The 21,379-nt window shown below is 44.5% G+C and overlaps 1 protein-coding gene and 1 long non-coding RNA gene across 2 annotated transcripts; one reads left to right on the top strand and one right to left on the bottom strand.

Moving 5' to 3' along the window:
• Positions 1-6,340: 6,340 nt before the first annotated feature.
• LOC135377696 (ganglioside-induced differentiation-associated protein 1-like) lies at positions 6,341-19,676 on the bottom strand. The gene is made up of 5 exons (XM_064610297.1): positions 19,521-19,676; positions 7,797-7,986; positions 7,502-7,666; positions 7,131-7,331; positions 6,341-6,811 (listed from the first exon to the last, which is right to left on the bottom strand). The coding sequence occupies exons 1-5, from the start codon at positions 19,608-19,610 to the stop codon at positions 6,612-6,614; spliced, it is 846 nt and encodes a 281-aa protein (XP_064466367.1). The 5' UTR covers positions 19,611-19,676; the 3' UTR covers positions 6,341-6,611.
• Positions 12,352-13,653, top strand: LOC135397767 (uncharacterized). The gene is made up of 2 exons (XR_010423735.1): positions 12,352-12,398; positions 12,480-13,653. It is a non-coding gene; the product is annotated as an uncharacterized LOC135397767 (long non-coding RNA).
• Positions 19,677-21,379: the final 1,703 nt, after the last annotated feature.

Below are 21,379 nucleotides of genomic sequence, written 5' to 3'. Positions count from 1 at the left end.
CTGAAAACTGGTCTTATTGAGTTGCTGAAAGCTCGGTCAGTGTGGAGGGTGTACGTTAGCATCGCAACGTGTGCCGTTCATGCAGCAAAGTGTAGGGAGCAGTCCCAGTAAGGGTTCAGCAGATCTGTGAGCCCTGTCTTTCCAGACCAAGTATTTTGCAACAAACATGGGTTTCATATCTGGAACCCATATTTTTAGCAGGTATGGGTTCCAGCAACTACAGTGTGTGGTTGCACAAAATGGTGCCATGCTCATTTGTTAAAGAGTTGTTTGCCATGCTCAGTGTTAAAGAGCAATCGTAAGGGCCATCAGCCTTTTATGATTGTGCAGAACCCAATGAAGTCAGGAATGTGGTGTATGGTAATGTGAAATTTGGATTACTGAGGCTTCAAAAATTTTGTGCCTTTGTGCACTGACAGAGAAATGTTCCTAAATGTCCAAAACCAAATGAATGGAAAAATGCCATCGAGCAACATGAAATCCACATGATATCCACATTAAATTAAGGTACATGTGACACCTGAACACTTTCTTCAATCATCGTCTAATCCTGAGGTTTTTGCCTAGGGGGAAGGCCATGAACAGATTAGTGGGAAGTATCTCCAGCTTGCTTTGTTTCATAACCGCTAGGCTTTTAAGGCTGTAACTGATGCCCTCCTAATAGGCCCATAAAAATGTATGTATTTCAACACTGTGTAATGCTATCACTTTCACAGCAAAGCTTCTGTGAAACAGAGGCCTCGTAGTTTTCTGTTCGATACAGCCAGTGTGCCAGACTGACCCTACACGTTACCGAGAAAGTTCACAGTGAGTCATCACAAGTTGATGTGTAAGCCCGCTCAACACAACAGCGGACAATTGCTGTGCTACGTGTGCTCCCTATTTGCCACCATGGAGACTGGCTGCTCCCCACTGTGATAGCCATGGGCTGACCTGAGAAATTTCACACAAGATTTGTTGTCTCAGTCTGGCCCTTGATACAGCTCTCGCACTGGCCATGTTGCAGAGTACAACGTTCAGCTAGTTGGTAAATTGTGGACGTAGTTGTTAAGTGCAACACGCTATTCCCAGACAGAGGCACACAGCCAGACAACACAGGCACTCGGGCCAGGCTGCACTCAGAGCTACAAGCAATGACTGACAATCGTACTGCAGGGAATGAGACAGGGATGTGAGTCAAGCAGATGTTAACTCACTGCCAACAAAACTCACCAATAACAGAATCATCAGTTGTAGCATTTGCTGCTGTAGTGTAACATCAAAATTTTGTAAATCTGTAGATTACATGTAAATGTGTCAGTATTTATATTCGCGAGTTACCAAATTTCGTTCAGTTAACTTTCTTGTGAATGTCTCTGCGGATAATGTAGTTGATCAAGTTGGACGGTCATTCTGTATTTTCAGTGTATTGCTCGGGAATTATAGTTGTAGTTATATCTCAGTGAATACCTAGCATGAAGCAGCAAGTTGTATGCAAAATTAATTGGTTCAGTGATGTCAACCTGGCAGCTCTTCAGTTGTCGGTCTGAGTTGCTAAGTCAAAAGATTTAAGAATCGTATTCAGTGTTACTTCTTTTATGTATGAATGCGAGCTCAGCGCATCTGGAATGTCGATATTTGTTCCATGCTTTGCAGTGAAAGGGAGAGACATGCTAGTTACATGAGGGACACCCCATGCCGTGCAATCATCGCATTTTAAGTATTTTTGGTTACTTCACAGTAATATTTTATACAAAATTTTATGTTACACAATATCAACACTATACAAAGCCATTCTGTAACACTGTCGATGCATTTGGCAGTAAGAAAGTATATTACACATTACAAGCTAGATATTGTACATTAGGCACTGGTGCTGATATTGGCGGCATCTGGTACTGGTGAAGAACGATGGAAATGCTGTGGTAACAGTAGAGTCAAGATGGATTTGGTGAGAGTAGTGTTGCAGTGTGAGGGTGAACAAAATGTTCCACCTGTGTTGCTCTTAGTTTCTATTTCTAGTATTTCCTTGTGTTATGCCAGGATCTTCTATTATATGACACATCTGCTCTGTGGCAGTTTTCCGGTGATCAAAAGCAGTTACTTAGAAGTTTGGCAGTAGGGTTAAAAATTTGTATAGTCGTTTTGATTCCACTTATATGGTACGTCCCATCTGCTGTATTTATGAATAACTGGCGTTCTTGCACCCCTTACATTTTAGGTGAAAGCTTTCATTTTGAATAGGATCTGAACTTGATCGTATTGCTACGTTGAGGATGATAGTGGAGATTTAAATTTGGAATACAGCTGTTAATGAGCCCAAAATGTAACATTTTAATGACAGTTGACCTCCTCTGGAGCTGTGTTGCTCTTCAGGCAAGGTTGCTCAGAAGTGGTTGCTAGTTTTCATATAATATTGATTGCATTGCACTTGACTTTGAATTTATCTTACCAAATGATCATAAACGCATTACATATCTTCCAGATATTGTTTGTTAGTCATATTTATTATTAGATGCAAAGGTTTGCAAACAACGTGGAGTTGCTTTGCACTATCTTCAAATATGTCTTTTACTACTAAACTGTGCAAGAGAAAGCGTATTATTAGGGATTTCACGTTAAGTTGTCTAAGTTTGGGGATGCATTGAAAACGTGTTATGTGTTCCTGTAAATCTCAGGGGGTCTAGAAAACTCTGCAGGCACTTCTACCTCTGCTTTCACTTTTGAATGTTACTGTTGATACTATTACACACATATGCAAACTGCATGTGGGAACAACATGGGTCATTTCTGATGCTGCATCACAAGCAACCCAGTTATCTGCAGAAAAAGGAAAGAGATATTAGTACAACCATAAGAAATGTTGTATGATGACCTTGGATCTATTGTGCCTGTTGCAGCATGTTAGAAAAATGCAGATTGCATGATTGCATGACTTTTTAGTATTATCTTTGAAAACACCTTTTTTTGCTCATTCTTTTATTTCATCTAGAAGTTGACGATTTGATACGCATACTGGTTTTTAACCAAAATAGTAGGCATAATTGGTTGAATTTGTTAATGCTTCATCCATTAAAACTTGTCCATGGAAACTGATCCACCAAAGCCAATGTGGTGAGCAAGACGTTTATTTTGTTCCTTATCTAATTGTACATCAAGTCAAATTTGCAAGAAAGCCAGTTTCAGTTAGTACAAGCGTTATAGCAAACCTTGACCATATTGGTTTACATTTTGCACCTGAAGGATGGCAGTCCTAGATATAAATATCTCTGGAGCTAGCACATTTTTATTTTTATTTTGTTCCACACACATAACAGGGACCATTCAAAAAGGCATCTCAATTTTTTTTTTTTATTGGAACATGTTTGAATTGTTTGGACTCCTGCCACACAATACGAAATGCACTTGGGAATATCTTGTTGCATGTGGCATGGCATACCTGACATATTCTACAACTGTGTTCAGTTCTGTAATGTATAGCGTGTTCCATTGTTGCTTAATATGACATGGTCATTCATCCACATCATTGTGGAGTCAACACCAAGCGAAGTTTTGGACGTTGAGTATTGTTTCCACCCATTTTTGTTTCTTATTTCCTGTAGTATATGTACATTAACCTGTATTTGAACTGAAAATACTCAGATTTTGTAAATATGTTGAGGGAGTCTCCAAACCACAAATGTGTTTCATTGTTACTCCACAGTCACGCAGCATTTCCACATTAACAGATATGAACATTCTGCAATGTCACTTTGTTCCATCTCTCAGGGCATATTCTGACTTATGTAAAATGCACACTGTGTTCTGTTCCTTAGTTGTTTTTTACCATGTAACCTGTAATTGCCTCGATTGATACCACGATGCGGTGATAAGTTATTTTGTAAATAGGGCTGGATACGTTCATTTAAGCTCAGTACCATGAAGTTCCCGTCGCTGTATTGAATACTCTGTAAAGCACAGTAGAAAAATATGTACAGGTGAACATTGATAAGTAGTGAATGAGCCAGCATTTGAATGTAATACTGTGCATGTCCAGAATAAAAAGACCATAACAGAACAACATATGTCTAAAATGAGTTTTTTTATGAGCAAGGGACCAGTTGTATCTTTTGCACACGACAGATTGAGCCCCATCAAAGTTTCCCTCCTTGGGATTTAGAACAAAAAGAGTTATTAGAGTCCGGCGCCAAACCAAATCTGTAACACTGGTGTACCATATGATTCTTTATTATGCTTACACTTGCCGCAAAATATTTCTATAAAATTTGCATCCAGTTATTTCTAACTGAATTTTGTTACCAACCATCTCTTTCACATGACACACCATCAGCATTCAGCAGTCTCTATGTTTGGCTCTTTGAAGCATCAAAGTCACAGGTTCGAGACAAAAGTTAGTTGTGTCCTAGCGATTCGCAAGTAGCCGTCGGTCTCCTCTATTCGTGCCGCGCATCGCTTGTGACCAGGGGCATAGCCTCCTCTATACTGATAGAGGAGGCTACTGATCAGTATAGAGGAGGCTATGCCAGGGGGTGTAGCCCCTTCCCCAAAATGTAGGCCACCTTGTATGCATGGCGCCATTTCTTCATGGCGGCTCACGCTGATCCGCTCGGAAGTGCTCAGGAAATGTTACCACCACTGGCTGGCGATCACCATTTTGCCTCGTAAATGTGGGAGCAAAGATAGATATAGTAGCTGTTTTTGTGTATGCACCTCCGCAACCCTCCCACCATAGAGGTCCCCGTCCCCCCACGAAAAAAATTTCTGGCTACGCCCCTGTCTGTGTCAGCTCCAAAGGTACGCCTACTAATGCTCACGGCACACTGAAACTAGATGTAAGAATGTGGTTAACTTTAGTATCAGCCTATTATATGCATCAATAAGGGATCTTTCCCTTCCCTCAGTTCCTGCATTAGGAAGCAATCGACGCAGGGATTTATCCAGACCCCCCCCCCAACATCCCCAGAATCCAAAGGAGACCCCCAAAAAATCTTGTGATATTGCGCAATATTGAGTGAAAAGCATGTAAATACACCCCCTTGCAGAACCCCCCCCCCCCCCCCCCCCCCAAGGACGAAATTCTGGGTAAACCACTCAATCCACGCACAGATGCGTTTACATGAATGCGACAAAAGCGTATCGTATCGACTTATCCAGTGATTTATCCAGACCCCCCTACACCCCCCCTAACACCCCCAAATGTTCAGTGACACCACCCTATCTGTCTCGCCTGTGGACCCCCTACAGGGGGCGCCCTTGCGATTTCAGCTTGAGACAGATGTCGGCAATGATATGTTAAGCTGTAATGACGTAACTCTAATAAGCCCCCCCCCCCCCCCCATATTTTCCAACACCCCTCCGTGCTTGGGATTCTGGATAAACCACTGGACTTATCGCGACAAATCCTCTCCGACAGGGCCACGTCAACCAATCCACCGGTTGGGATACGATACGCTCTGTCGCATTCATGTAACCGCGGCTTATAGAAAATCGGATTGCGAGCACAGACAAAGATGCTTCTACGTCCTCACTATAGAGCGCGGATTTTCATGCATATCGACTGCATGGAAAATCCGAGTATACTGACGGCACAGGCTATAGAATACCTAGATAGGTTTTCTGTGATTGCAGCTCTACAGCTTTACAGTACCATTCCGGCATGTCCTGAACAAAAAGACTGTATTCGAAAACATTTACGTGTGGCCGATGTAGTACCTGTGATTGCCTGTTGTGTGATATGCGAAGGCAACACTTTATGATAACTGAACAGTCCTTGTTCAAAGCAACGTTTCCCGGCAATATCCGATAAAGAAAAGTGGTGCGGGCAATTTTCCTTCTGGGAGCTAAGGGATCTTGGCGAAGAGCAGTAACACTAGCTGTTACGGGCGATTATCTTGCAGTAAGAACCGTTAGAATCAGCTATGTGCATAAGCCTCTTACCGCTCAATTGCAGACAATCTTTTACTCTGTCCCACAGGAAGGCCTCCATGTCCCAACGCTTTCTAAATTGCAAAAGATGGTGGCCTCCGTACATCATCTAGGCTTGGCAATGCTGTAGTTTTCGATATCTTTTAAAACCCAGGGTCCAAATACATATGTCATGAATAGAGGAGGGAGCCAGAGAGAGACACCTAAGGGTTAAGGTATTTACTGACCGAGGTCTAACGAAAGAATGAATCTTAGCACGGGATCCGTGCGCGATGAAATCTAAAAGCGCGAGATCCGGAACAACGTAAATACACCAGATCTTACAAAAGAAAGGGAATTTTCGCACCGCATCGCCCGCATCCCACAAATGGTGTCATCGCACGTACGTCCTTCCTGGTGGCCCTGGTGTCACCAGTGCTCTGAGCATACAAGACACTGTGAGGCGAATATTTTATTGAACGAGTTGTAGCTTATTTACATATTTGTATATTAGATATCATGCGCATGACTCTCAAATTTACTACGGACTTGAAATGTTAGTTGACACTATAAAGGTAATCACGGCATGAGGCTTAGCGCAATCAAGAAATGACGTACTTCATCGCTAGTATTGTACTCCCTATTGCGGATCACTACCATTATAAAATCCGTAAGCTACCTGGGTTGTTACCTCTAAAAGCGAATCTAAGAAATATCTCGAACGTTTTTTACTTCGGTTCGGTGACATTCTGGAAGGCAAATGTATCCTTGTAAGACTTTCGCTGCTGTATCTTCTTGAAATACTGCTGCAGCTTTGGTCTCTTGTCGAGGTATCTGTCCTTGAGACCAACCATGTCGATGCGGTTCAGAAGGCAGCAAAGGGAAATATCAGCCAGAGTAAACTCCTTGCTGCACAAAAAGTGGTCCCCTGTGCAAATAGTAATGTGTATTGAATAACTGTACTCCTTGAAGGCGTTTTTTTTTTGTTTATAAACAGGACGTTGGAGTTTGTACTGCCTCCTTTATTGCGTTAATATTCTCGGTGACGTCGTTCGTCCTGTCACAGCAGCTGCCCACTCTTAACAATTGGTGAGCTTACATAATCTTTTTTTTTTTTTGGGGGGGGGATGCCACATAAAACGCGTCACTAGGGTAATAGAATATACAACATGAACAACAGGTACGTTACTCGAATTCTTAAAACACTACACAAATGATGACACGGAGCGTTGATACTTGGTACTCACGGTTTGCCTGAGCAGCGAGAGCGTTTTCACAGTCATCGAAAATGGGTTCCAGACTGTCCAAGTAGTGGGCGACATTCTTCACGTCTTTTAGGATGTCCATCATGGAGGCAAACTTGTGTTTCTTCGCTTCCAAGAGCTTCGCAAGTTCTGGGTTTCTGTGCAGTGATTCTTGCGCTTTTCTAAAGAGCAGTTCTTGCATACCTGTGAGAGAGAGAGAAAAAAAAAAAAGTAAACTACTTCGCTTGTCATCACGCCTTGTTAGGGTGCACTAGGACTTACCAGTATTTTTTAGTCTGGCAAAAAATTCACAATGGACATACCACTCTCGTTAGGTGAACATGCACAGGGATTATTGTACTAGTGGAACAAACCCGTGAACTCTCTCAGGTCCTTCGATGTTATCTTCCGGTTGGAGGATAACTCTGGGTACTGTATGGTTCCAAAAGTCAGTAGTCGAATATCGACAGTCAATATGCGTGCCCTCAGTTTTTTCATCTTCTCCAGCTCCCCAGGATCTCGTGGCTGAAGAGGAGGAGCTGAAATTTCAACAGTAATGGTAATCGGAGTAGATTTACACAAATTTCATCAGTGTGTGCAGCGTTCCCGTTTGAAAGGAGGAAAAACTTATCACCATATATATATATATATATATATATATGCACTTACTTGGGTATTTCCTCTCCAAGTAGTCCAGGATTTGTTGGGAATCAGGCAGGACGTAATCGCCATCCTTAATGGTCGGTACTTCAGCTTTGGGGTTCAGCTTCAGGTACCAGGGTTCAAATTCTTCACCAGTGACCATGTCAACGTGTTGCACTTCGAATGGTAGGCCTTTTTCCATTAGAGCCATCCTCACCTATAATGCGCATAGTTGGCAGAATTTTGGCGCTTAAATTATTCAGTTTGCAGTATTTTAAATTGCTACATATGCGAACTCTACGTTTTTGTACATCAAAACTTCCGGATAAGCAAACTCCTACGGGTCAACTCTGCCCACAAATTTAAAGGCGTCCTGTCATTGGCTCACGCTAGAGCACGGGGCGCTTCCGAGTCGCAGCGTCCCCAGTAGGAGTGCGTATATCCATATAGCTGCGGTGGGAGATATTATCGCCACAGATACAGACAACCGTGTATCGGCTTTAGTTAACTCGTTATTCCTCAGATTCGACACGTGTCAATCAATGGGCTTTCTAATTAACGCAAAAAAGTTACCTTTCCTTGGCAAGTTTTTGAGTTCAATTAAGCTAATTAGACTAATTAATGAGGTACACTCATACAAAACACCTGTTTGGGTAGCAAAGACCTTCACAAGTGTCGCGCCTAAGGTTTCCAATTTTTATCTCACGTAGATTTAAAAAAATAATTTGGGGTCACTCTCTCGTGCAACACCCTGTATATTGGAACGAAAAAAAAAATGTGAGAGGTCCATCGGGCCACCTTGCCTGACTCGGCGTGAAATCACCCAGAACAAACACATGCGCTGTGAGTGTGGGAATCAGAGCTATTTTTACCAGAAACCGAGGTCACCCGACGTTTTGACAGCCAGGCCGTTTTGATAAGCACTTTGGCGCTCAAAAGTTTTTTTTTTTTTTTTCTGTGTTAGCGACGCGAAGTAACTGTGGCTATGAGCGACGTATAGATCTGGACAGACGGAGAGAGGACAGCACGAAGGAGTGGGGGTAGGGGAGTTAGTATGCTGCCTGGGCCGACTTGAAGGGGAACTCTGTCGACATCCGTCTGGAAAGTCTGCAGGTAAACCCAGGGAAAACCCCAGACAGCACAGCCGGTGCGGGGATTCGAACCCTCGTCACCTCCCAGCCTCGGCGTGGAAAGCGGCCTCCCTAACCGCTATGCCACGGGAGCTGGTGGCTCTCAACTCAAACTAGAGCCGACAAAAAAGAGGCGGAGCCAAGGACTTATTTCCGCGGATTTTCGGCCAATTTATTTCAGCAATTGTCGTTGCGTTACAGGTGCTATACTGAGTAAAAGGACCAGAAGGAACCCATTTCCGCAAAGAAAACGTTATGTTGACTTAGGAAATTCCGGAGTTCAATTCAAGAAATTAAATTTCCCTCAATTGAAATGAAACAAAAATGGGACCAATTTCTATCATTGTTGGTGGACCACCCTGCATACATATACATATATACCTTTTCTTTTTTTTTTCGAAACTTAAGCGTCGAAAGTGTTTCTGTAAGCGGTAGCTTTATGGAGCGAACCACCGCGTGTAGTCCCGTCGGGACCAGCTCCCGTGGCATAGTGGTAAGCAGTGTTGTACCCGTTACCGAAATATGGTATCGCGATACCGATACTCGTTACTTGAGTAAAAAGTATCGAAATACCGATAACGATACTTCTTTTTTAAAGTAACGAATACCGCTACCGTTACTAAAAAAAAGTAACGCGATACTTTGCCCGATACTTTTGTTTGAAACACGAAGATGATGCAACATAGAAATACTGTATCGCTTACGTGAACAGTTTTGCAGTAAAAAGACAGCAGACTTTTATCAATAGCTCGTTCTGGAACTCGTCTTCTGCCATCCTTTCAGGCCGTGGTCTCTCCGGCAGTTGGCAGAGACCAGTATGACAATTACGTTAGTGTCAGGCCCACACACCCTGGAGTCCGATTACCAAGGAATCCTATCCGAAGTTAACAATACCACAGTACCGTAATTTCACGCGTATAAGCTGCACCGCAGATAAGCCGCAGGACGCGTTTTCAGGAACGTTTTGAAAATTTTCTGGCAGATAAGCCGCGGGCAATACGAGCTGACGACTGATTTGTGCGACAAAGGAGACCATAGAGAAGGCCATAAACCCTGTGGTCCATACTCCGGGGTCGGCATAGTGTGCCAATATCGTTTTTCATGGACTGATGGGTCAGTGGTCTTCCAGAAGACGCGAATCAGTGTCACCACTTTCGTTAAAGCTGCTTGCATGGGGGAATGCACCAGGGATCAATCTACTCGAATGTGGACCCGTCCCTGTTACGCACTGTTCGTGCATCGGCAGGGCAGTGCTATTCCAGAGACACTGTCGGCCCTTTCGTTAGAACTGGCGCATGGGGAAAATGTCAGGACAAAATAGTCATCAGATAAGCCACACCGGTGGATAAGCCGCGGAGCGTCCATGAGAAAAAAAATCGCGCATAAGCCGCGGCTAATACGCGTGAAATTACGGTATATGTGAGCGTGACTCAGTGCGACACGGCAGCTAAGCAGTGGAATCCAGAGCGTACTGTCAATGACTTGACCTCTGTTCGTTGACCTCAACTCTTTTGTTGTGGTTATTTTCTCCAGTTTCTAAGAAAAGCAGTGAACATGTGTTTGGTATAGTAATTCTATAATTCCGGTTACGGAGCACTTGGACATGTCCACAGGCTTCTTGTCGAGGGCTAGGCAAACCATTGACAATGAACAAGAGTGAGAAATGTCGTCGGTGAAGAAAGGGTGGGGCACTAAAAAGTATCGGTATCGGTAACGATACGGAGATCGCGTTACCATAAATTTGTAACGGAAATACTCTTCCGATACCAATTTTAAAAAGTATCGCGATACGGACTCCGATACCGAAAAAGTATCGATTACAGTAACGGCGTTACTTGTAACGGCGATATGTACAACACTGGTGGTAAGGGAGGCCGCTTTCCACGCCGAGACTGGGAGGGGACGCAGGTTCTAATCCCCGCACCGGCTGTGCTGCCTGAGGTTTTCCCTGGGTTTTCCGGCAGACTTTCCAGACGAATGTCGGCACCAGTTCCCCTTGAAGTCGGCCCAGGCGCATACTACCCGCAGTGTCCTCCACTCCTTCCTGTTGTCCTCTCTCCATCTGTCCACCGCTCATAGCTACAGTTGCTTCGCGGCGCTAACACGGGATTAAAAAAAAGTTCCGTCGGTAACACTATAGGATCATGACCTGTCACGTGCCGCTTATTCACGTGAAACTTATTTCAGAAAGAATGTCGCCGAAATTTTACCTCTTGCGATGGCAAGAAGCAGTTGACGGTTTTTGTTCCGTGTTATCACGAGCGCAGGAATTGTAGCTATGAGTGGCGTGTATACAGACGCAGGGAGGATAGTTGGAAAGAGTGCATATGAGAGACAGAGGGAGTTAGCACGTGTCCTGGGCTGACTTCAGAGGGAACTGTGCCGAAGTCCGTCTGGCAAGTCTGCCGGAAAACGTGAGGCAGCACAGCAGCTGTCATAAAAACAGCAGCCAGTGGAGGAATTCGAACTCACCACCTATCAATCGTCAGTATGACCCTTTGGAGTTATCGGTATCACTATGAAAAAAAAAAAAAAAAAACAGCGTTCGAACTTGCAACAAATCAGACTCGCGGATTCGAAGCGTCTCTCTCAACGTACGCAATTTAATGCAGAATTCAATTTTTCTAACACACGTGACAGCACTTTTAAGCACTGGACATCGGGGTCCCACGTACACTCGTTCGCACACGTTCACTATTCCGAATCTTGCACGTTTGCAGCGGACATGCCTTCCTTGGCGGACCCCACAACCTATGTCACAGTCTCGGCCGCCAGTCGCCATGTGTGGCGTTCATCATATTCATATAGTACCGCGAAGGTCAGTGTTTGCTTGCACGAACGACGAGGAAAATCCTCAGTGGAGTCCTCAGTACCTTTGGAAGTGCTTTACGCACGACTAGAGTTGAAGACTGTAGCGTATCGGAAGCACTACTGAAGCTACAGAGGGCGCCATTGAGGAATCTCCTACGACGTTCCTGCTTGAGAAGTTCGATATTTCAGAAGAGTTCCGTGTGCGCACCAGCAGCGAGCAACACGTATCGCAAAAATAAGGTCCTGCGAGATAATTCCTTCATCGGAACTCGCGAATTGTTATAAGCCCGCGAAATTAACCACTTTTACGGCATAGTTTTAGTCGCAAATCACCTTGCTCCCCTGGGGACGTTCGAAGACGTCTCGTGTAGCTTCCCTTTCCCGCCCACTCCTCCTCGCATACTTTTCGCTCTAGTATCATTCCTCGATATCTAGGGATCGAACCAGTAACGCAGTTGTTCATTTAGATTTGATAAATGGGCGATAAACCATCGCTGCGATAAAGGCATGCCACAAAATCGCATTTTTTTCTTTCTATTAAAATATCAAAGATCAAAATTGTTTTTCTAGAGTTACATTGCATACCTAGCGCCACCATTTCTTTAAAAGCAACACGCACGGTCCAGAAGCCACCAGTTGTTCTTGGTTGTGCGATGCTGTGTGCAGCTTCCGTAGTTTGAGACGAGCGGTGAGTAAGCACCTTGTGTGGGTCTACCGGTATTATCTCATTTTCCTATCCTGACCGTACGTCTTCTGCCATTTCTTTTAGGCCACATTGGAGATGTTTGTTCAGCGGTGACGACAAGGCGGATTTTTGTTCAACATTCACGGCTTGGTAAACGAAGCCTTCTAATGGTGAGCGTATGATTTTCCATTAGCAGTGACCGTCTGGGCTGTCCCATTCGGCTCTGCAACAACAGGGCTCAGTTAAGTGTCAGCGAAACGTCAATGCAAGTGTAAAAGTTGTTTAGCTGTAGAGCTAGACAGATGAAGATGGCAAGCTTCAAGAGGAGCTACGCGCCTTTGTCTCCGAGTAGCTTTAGTTAGGCTTAACTGAGCCCACATTTCGTTCGTCACAGACCAACGGCTCGTGTAGTTAGTGACGAATGGAATGTTTTTTTTTTTTTTTTTTTTTTTTTTGTTCTTGCGTCAACTGAAGAGGAACTCCGCACTTCAGTTCGTAAGCCAAATGGGTGTTACGGTAAAGGTAGGCAAGAACTTCTGTATCCACCTTCGATTCCAATTCCATCGTCGTTAGGGTTAGCTTACGGTCGCGGTGTTAGGCATGCAATCTGTTGTGGCGTTTCCCCGTTTTCTTCGTATTTTTATCTTCTCGTTGTGATTGGGCTACGTTTGAAAATAAAGTACATGTGCTCCTTCCTTGTATGTCATTTTTCTCGCCACCCCCTTGACGCAAACATTCACTAGCTTACTGTTGAGGCAGTGATATACTGCGACCACCCCCCGTTGTCTGTCTTGCTTTGTCATTTGGGTACATTAGTGTTCAATTGTACTTGATTATTGCAATAAATGCTTGCTTCCTTGTTTCGCCCTTCTTTCATCGGTCCCCGGCACACAAACATGCATTAGCTCACTGGTTGAGGCAGGTAAATTTTGAATCCCCCCTTGCCTTCCAGATCGTCTGCTACACCAGTCTTCTCCGAAGAGACTGCAAGGACGTCCACCAATGAGGCGCACCACCTCGCGAAGTATATTGTGTATTGTAACGATATTTGCTAATTTGCTTCTATCTGCAGGCTGTGGGCCCTTGGGTGAGGACGCAGGAACCATTAAATCCCGGTGTGCCCTCTTCATTCCTGAAAGGATGACATGTAGCTGGTGAAGATGCATCATACAAGCCGCCGTGTTGTCCTTGTTTTCCTCAAGGTTTTATGTATAATATTGTTTTTCAATTGTTGCGAATTAAATGATCGAGAAATTTCCCTTTGTTGTCTTGGTATATGGCACTCCCTGTATTGCTTGGGTTTAAAGTAACTGCTTAGTCACGTCAAAGTCTTGATGACAAGCTCCTGGGGGAGGGGCGGATAGAAGCTGAGCGCAATTTCAGTATTTTGCTGTCAAGAGAAAGCTTGCTATATAGGTTCATCGTACGGATATCTAACTCAGCAAATAGCTTACAAACAAAACTGATTGGCTGAGGATGTTGAGTTCATCCAAACTTGTTTGATCAGAATTTGTAATGAGAATTTTATCAGCTTTTATTGGATCTCTCAAACATCGAAATACCAACACACACAAAGGCTTAATTTCTTAGGAAGGGCGTTTTTTCATGCGTCGGGATACGCAAAAAAAACAAACTCTGATTCTTACTGATTGGTTCCTGCTGATACGGTTCGACACAAGCCACGTTATCAACGGTTTGCTAATAATCCTGTAATCGTCCACGGTGTTGTAAGAAATAAGGGGCCGCATCTTGGTAAGGGGCATGCCATTGCATATCAGATTCCAATTTTTCTTTCATTGTGCCCAATTAATTTGATAAAACTACTTGAAGGCTGAGGTGTCAATTGGCGTGGCAAAGGTGAATTGAGGACGGGCGGATTCAGACCCTGGGCCTGGGGGGGGGGGGGTTTCTTAGTTGAGGCGCGTCGTGGGGGAGGGCAGAGAGGGAAATCCCTGGTATAATCTGTCGTTTGGGGGGCGATCCCCCCCCCCCTCCGAATCCGCTACTGGCACTGCGTAGGTCGCCTTTCGATGATACCTACTGAACGTCTCAAAGCAAAAGCAGTAAGAAACACGACGGTGTGTTGTCGGGGAGTTAGTACACCTGCTGTGATGGGTAGTTCTCTAGGACTACCCAAGTCCCAGAGCAAGAGTGTTAGCACACTCCTCCCTCCTCTGTGCTACCATCGTCTCTCCCTTCCCGTCTCCCTCACTAGGGTGCACAGTGGCGCCACGCCAGAGCAGGCTGAGCGCACCTTCCCCCTACACCACCCCACCCCACCCATCACCCAAGCTTCTACGACAAACAATGTATGGTATCTGTTTACCCTTTGCAAGTGAATGGACTACACCCACATTTATAGTTCTCCTACTTGATCACAATACACACCCGGTGTCTTGTTTTTCCCATTCTGCCTTTTGAAACGCCTCTGGAGATAAGAGAAACAAACAAAGGGGAGAAACGGACAACGAAATGTACGTGTGTGGTGACGGTAACCGAGATAAAAAAAAAGGAAAGAAAGAGGAAGTAAGGTCTCCATAAGACTATCTCTGATGGATATCCACAGCACTGAATTTTCTGTCTGGGCAGGGGAAAGGGTGTACTGTGTTAACGTCCTCGAACAACATAGGAACATATAATAGACGTCTTAAAGACGCTCACATCATGTGCTCTTTAAACATACAATAGACACCTTCAAGACCGACTCGACGACGTCTTCGAGACTTTAATAAGCGTGACATTAACCAAAGCTAGAACCAGTGGCGTAGCCACGGGGGGGCTAGGGGGGGCTCGAGCCCCCCCTACCTGCCACGGACCGACCCACACAAATCGTGCAAATCCGAGAACATAATATATGGGGGGGGGGGGGGGGGACCAGTGTGACTATCGCGAAAGTTCTTGCAGTTCATGGCGTCTATCTAAGAAGCACTCTTGAATGGTTTTCAAAGTATAAGCTTTTCAAAATACTTCCGATCTCGTGACACCACTTCGTTGGTCATGACAGCCTATACATGTAATCGTACTGTGAACGTCTAAATCAACTATTTTCATTCCCCTATTTAATCCTCAGTTTGCAGTGTGCACAAGTATGTGTGTGTTGTCGACACAGGATCAGCGGGAGGGGGGGGGGGAGTTTTCGTATCGAGCCCCCCCTACCTTTGAGGTCTGGCTACGCCACTGGCTAGAACATGTCATGCAGACGCAGGATAGAAGACGTCTTCTAAACAAAAAAGCAGTTTTGCCAACACATATTTGAGACATTTACAAATCGTTTTGTGCTACTAGGGGTGGTGCACCTGCTTTCTTCAAATTGTTGCTTGCACACTGATCATGCTGTGAAAACGCTCGTCGGAGACACGTAAAATATTCGCGCGTAAAATATTCACAAAACACGTGAATCGTCTTCACCAGCTGCCTGGCGTCCGCCATCTTCTCGTTTGCCCCACTCTCAATGTGCGGACTACATTCGCCGCTGGCGGAGATATACTAATTCTACCACTGTGACTGTAGTTCTTATGTTATCCCGAAGTAGGCGGTATACGTAGATATCTGTTCGAACGTTGCGAGACAGGATAGAAATGGAATACACGGCTGACATACGGCGAATCAGTGCAAAACATTCCGCCATTATTCTCTGCCTATCTGTTTGGTTCCTGCTCAACGACGATAGAATATAAGATGAAGGAGGGGCGTCACAGACACTAAATATGATTCATCGCGTCCTATCATATTTCCCATCAATTTCTGCAACCTATTGGGCCAATGTGGGAATGTTCGTTTTCGTGAAGTCCTCTTCATCACATCAAAAGTGGATATATTATCTGCCAGATGGTACACGAAATATATCTTGGCACTACGTACAGGATAGACGCGCAAGAGTTCGCTGCGCCGCCCGTGGTTCACCGACGTCAAAGTCACTGCCTTATATTGTGGTATAGAGGTTTCGTTGGCACAACTTACGCAACTGTATATCGACTTGTGAAGGAGCTTCACATTGTGCGCTTTGTAATCATAAGTACGTGCAACATTCTCCAATACACGACGTGACCCCGTGAACGCGACACGCATAAACCCAAACTGGGTGGGGCCTCACCAGCAGGATGATGTTGGTACACGTAACATATGACGCTTAAAATAATGATAACTACGTATTTCGCAAGTACGTGCCACTGCGACGCAAAGAGCAAAGGGCAAAGCAGAAATATATAACACTGTACAAAAAAAAAAAAAAAAAAAAGAAGAAGAAAAGAACTCTCGTGGTTCGGTAACAGCGTAGAAATATAACCTAGGTGGAGGATACTAAATTTTTTAAATACTAAATTACGAAATTTAATTTATTACTAAATAACAATTACTAATTCTCTGTTAATCATTTTCTGCTCTGCCGAGTACGACATTCACTCTCTGCGTCCATAGTGGAGGAACAAGAAGAATGGTGGCCTGTCAGCACCAAAGAAAGAAAACAAAACAACCGCTGTCGTTGTTCCTCAAGGCCTTTCTCTCTCTTAGTGTCATATCTCGTGGCTCTGGTGCTGCTCGATATACAAGCCTCCTTATTCTTTGCAGGTTCTTTTTCGTTTCTTTCTTTCTTTTTTTAATAAAAAAGCTACGAGAGCAGCATAGATGTCGTTTTTGCATTTGAGTTGTACGCAAGGCGGACATCATCTCGAAGAAAGTATGTATAACTACAAGATGACTAATTGTAAAAAATTCATTAATGAACTCTTTAATTAGGGGGTTCTGTGCAAAAGCGAGATAGCAGAATGGGAGGTTTGCCCCACAGGTTGACACATTACCACAAGAAGCGGAGTTATCGCTTTTGTCAACGCCAGGAACGCCAATGTTGCACTTCGTGATCGGGGTACCAAGTGACAACACAGTTGAGCTAATTTGTTACATGCACGAAACAACCACCGGCTTCCGCGAGTGATGTTTTCGCTAGTCATGGCGCAGTTTGTCGGTTGTGCAAATTGAAGAAAATGTCTAGGATAATTTTCACCCTAGGATACTTTTCACCAAGCCAGGAACTGCGGGTCGTGACCCAAAAGGGAGCTTTATACCAGGAAACACGAAGAAGAAGAAAGGTAGGATATTTGTTTGGGCATAGCATGCGATACTTTCACTTCAGGTGATAAAGATAGAGCTGTTATACATCCGACGTAGTTTACGATGCTATGGACACAGAATATTGACCACTGTTGTACGTAACGCCATTGCAATAAGTAACGCTGCTACAGTAACCGATACTTTTAGTATCGGTTACTGTATCGGTTTTTTCGGAATCGGAGTGCGGATCGCGATACCTTTTTAAATCGGTATCGGAAACGTATTTCCGTTACAAATTTGCGGTAACGCGATCGTTACCGATACCGATTCTTTTTAATGCTCCACCCTGTCTTCACCGACCATATTTGTTACTCTTATTCATTGTCACTGGTCCGCCTAGCGCTCGAGAAGAAGCCCGTGGATAGGCCTACGTACTCCATAACGGGAATTATACCAAACCATAGGTGGGGAGTAACGCGTTACAAAGTAGTGTGTTACCGGTAACGCGTTACATTCGAGTAGTGAAATATGGTAACGCATTACATTTGGAAGAAAAGTAATGAGTAACGTAACGTCATTACATTTTACTAACTAACGCGTAACGGCGTCATGCGTTACTGCGTGTTCGGGAACATTGCTTCATCGTCTAAACCTGAAAGCTTGAGCGAGGACCGTGCCTGCAGAATCCGGAAAAATCCACGATTTTTTCTATTCATCTTGAACAATCACAAGAAGGTCACATTTGCACCCACGAAGAACGCAAAAGAAGGATTATTGACCTACCCTGGTTGAGATCTGTCACCTTTGTTTACCACCTCTATTTTTCACTCCCTCTGGTATTTTTCTACGAATGGGGCGAAAGCGACAGAAAAATAGCCTCTGCCATCTGAACAAGTAACAATGTACCAAGGGATTGGCTGTTTGGATTTGTACTATATGAGATAAAAGGTCACCGTCTCTATCAACCTTGACAAGGAGCACTCACTGGTCGTTAGGCGTCCTCTAAGTCAAACGGGCTTAGCTCACAGATGAAAATTTTGAACATCAACTACTTCTGCGTTGTAATAAATCGTACATGTAAGTTGTTTTCATGCGTGACCTTTGTTTGTGCCCAACATTGCTTGTAGTGATTTGCGGAATGCACTTATGTGACTCAACCAAAAATGGTACATATTATAAGGACAACTTGTGAAGTAATGCAAAAGTAACGTCATTACTTACCAGAAGTAACGGCGTTAGTAACGCGTTACCTACTACCGCAACAGTAACGAATAACGTAACGCGTTACTTTTTGAAAAAAGTAGTGAGTAACGGTAGTGCACTACAAAATAAAAGTAACTTCCCCACCTACGTACCAAACACATGTTTACTTTTTTCCTTCGAACCTGGTGGAAATAACCACGCCACGCTCAACAAAAGAGTTGAGGTCAACGAACAGAGGTAAAGTCCTTGATAGTGTGCTCTGGATTCCACTGCTAAGCTGCCGTGTCACACTGAGTCATGCTCACATATACTGTGGTATTGTAACTTCGGTTAGCTTTCCTTGGTCATTGGACTCTCCACGGCATGTGTGGGCCTGACATTAACGAAATTGTCATATTGGCCTCTGTCTGCTGCCGGAGAGACCACGGCTCGCTAGGATGGCAGAAGAAGACTTTGAGAACTAGCTATTGATAAAAGACAAGCAAAATGTCCGAGCTACATAATACATATGCTGTCTTTTTACTGCAAAACTGTCTTCCCCCAATTTGCTTTTATACAAATGGGGTGTTCACGCAAGCGAGATTTCTATGTTGCATCGTCTTCGTATTTCCAACAAAAGTATCGGGCAAAGTATCGCGTTACTTTTTTTTACTAACGGTAGCGGTACTCCGTTACTTAAAAAATACAGTATCGATATCGGCATTTCGATACGTTTTACTCAAGTAACGAGTACCGGTATCGCGATACCATATTTCGGCAACGGGTACAACAGTGCGAGAATACCCACTAAATAATTGCGTAGCCATGCGGTGTAACAACAACGGATGGCAGCGCTTTACACTATACGTAACAACTGTAATGTTGGACAAAGCTCACCTTCTGGCAGCAATACGATGCCGGCCAGTTGTACACAATGATGCGCGTTCCTGTCATGTTGTCGCTGCTTGGTGGTGGAACTCTTTGCATTTCCAGGAGCCCCAGCCTTTTATTCTCAAATTGCGGCCGGCTAAACAGACTGCAAAACGGAAATGGGGCCTATCGCGGTTATTACTCCATGATAAGTAAAGCCGTAACCCTGTTTACGTGGACCTCCTCAACTTGCACGTGACGCAATTAAGGTATGGGTACATTGACCTCCTACAAACACCGAGTGCTGCTGCCATTTATATTGCGCTGCTGATGGAAATTTTACTACTAACACTTGTCCTCAGGTACTGAAGTAAATCTAGTTCATTGCCCTCCTGCTGTTGCAAAGTAAAATATTCCGCTTAATGCAGCAATACGCGATAGGTATAACTCGCATCTTTAAATCCCGATCATGGTCCAGGTACTGAACACCAACGTGCGCGTATTTGTACAGCAGCGTGTGCCGCTCGCTAGTAAACATAGGGCTATTTCGTGCAACTGTTCCGAAAAGCTGGAGAAAAGAATGGCCGGCATGCCGAAAAGCTGCTTGCCGAATGGCTGCTTGCCGAATGGCTGCATACGTAAAAACGCAATTAGTAGGCGCAGGCGTGGAGCTTTGTGCCTCATGAAATGTAGTCTGCTACGTGAAAGCTAGTGTCCATTAAAGAAAAAGTCTTCATCGTTGGTTCTCTTTTGTATTGCCTCTACCTGGATGCTGACTGTTTCCCCTCATCTACATTCTGCACGGTGAATAGTATAAAAAGTTCTCTAAACACTAACAACACAAGTGACTCGAGCTTGGAACCAAACATTTGCAAAATAGTATATTTTTTCCGAGACAACATAAAAGCAACAATCACGGATGTATTACCGGAGTAGTACTTAAAGTGGGGCTTACGATAACAGAAGCCAGGCAAGCGGGGTTATCGACTCACATGCTTTGTAAACTCGAATGTTTACATGTTTGCATTATAAGCGTGCAAATGTGCTCTAAGTACAACGTGGTTTTCTTCCCATATGACTACCTTAGTCGAACGGATTCAAGCTACTTCCACAGTCAATAACCCGGACATGGATATGGATTTCTCGCTGGCCGAGTTCAGAAGTGCACTGCTGCTGTCTCGGGTTCGGTCCTCGCCTGGGCCAGGCAACGTCACCTATAGGGCTCTTCGCAACCTCGATCAGAAATGTGTGAAGTATCTGCTGGAGGTATTTAATAAATCATGGTTGGAAGCGCGCACGTGTTATTCCGCTGTTGAAGCCAGGTAAATCGCCATCGCAGCTCTCCTCCTTTAGACCAGTGAGCCTTGGAAAGTCGATGGACTGCATGGTACTCGCCAGACTGGAGTGGTGGCTCGAACATCGCTGCGTTTCCCCGCAAGAAATGTCAGGCTTTCGTCGGCACAGAGCAGCAGTAGATTCCGTTCTGGATTTAATCACTTCTGTGGAAGGGGCAAAGGTGCACAAGAAGACGGTGCTGGCAGCCTTCCTCGATGTTAAGCGGGCGTACGGCACTGTAAGCCACGCTTCTGTCCTCAGTGGTCTTGTTGATGCCGCCCTACCTTCCGGAGCACTCTCATGGCTTACTGATTTTCTCCATGGACGCGAACTGTTCGTCCACACAAGCCAGGGTGATACAGACCTTGTCACGTTGGCCCATGGTGTGCCCCAGGGGAGCGTTCTGAGCCCCATCTTGTTTAACATTGTTATGGCTCGTCTTCGAGGTTGCGTCGGCAGGAAAGTGTCTATATCCATCTATGCTGATGAAGTTTTTAATGCTCCACCCTCTCTTCACCGACCATATTTGTTACTCTTATTCATTGTCACTG

The sequence above is a fragment of the Ornithodoros turicata genome, chromosome 1 (assembly GCF_037126465.1).
Source record: "Ornithodoros turicata isolate Travis chromosome 1, ASM3712646v1, whole genome shotgun sequence".
Lineage (NCBI taxonomy): Eukaryota > Metazoa > Arthropoda > Arachnida > Ixodida > Argasidae > Ornithodoros > Ornithodoros turicata.
Note: the sequence above shows the minus strand (reverse complement) of the source record. Positions and strands in the feature narration are given on the sequence as shown.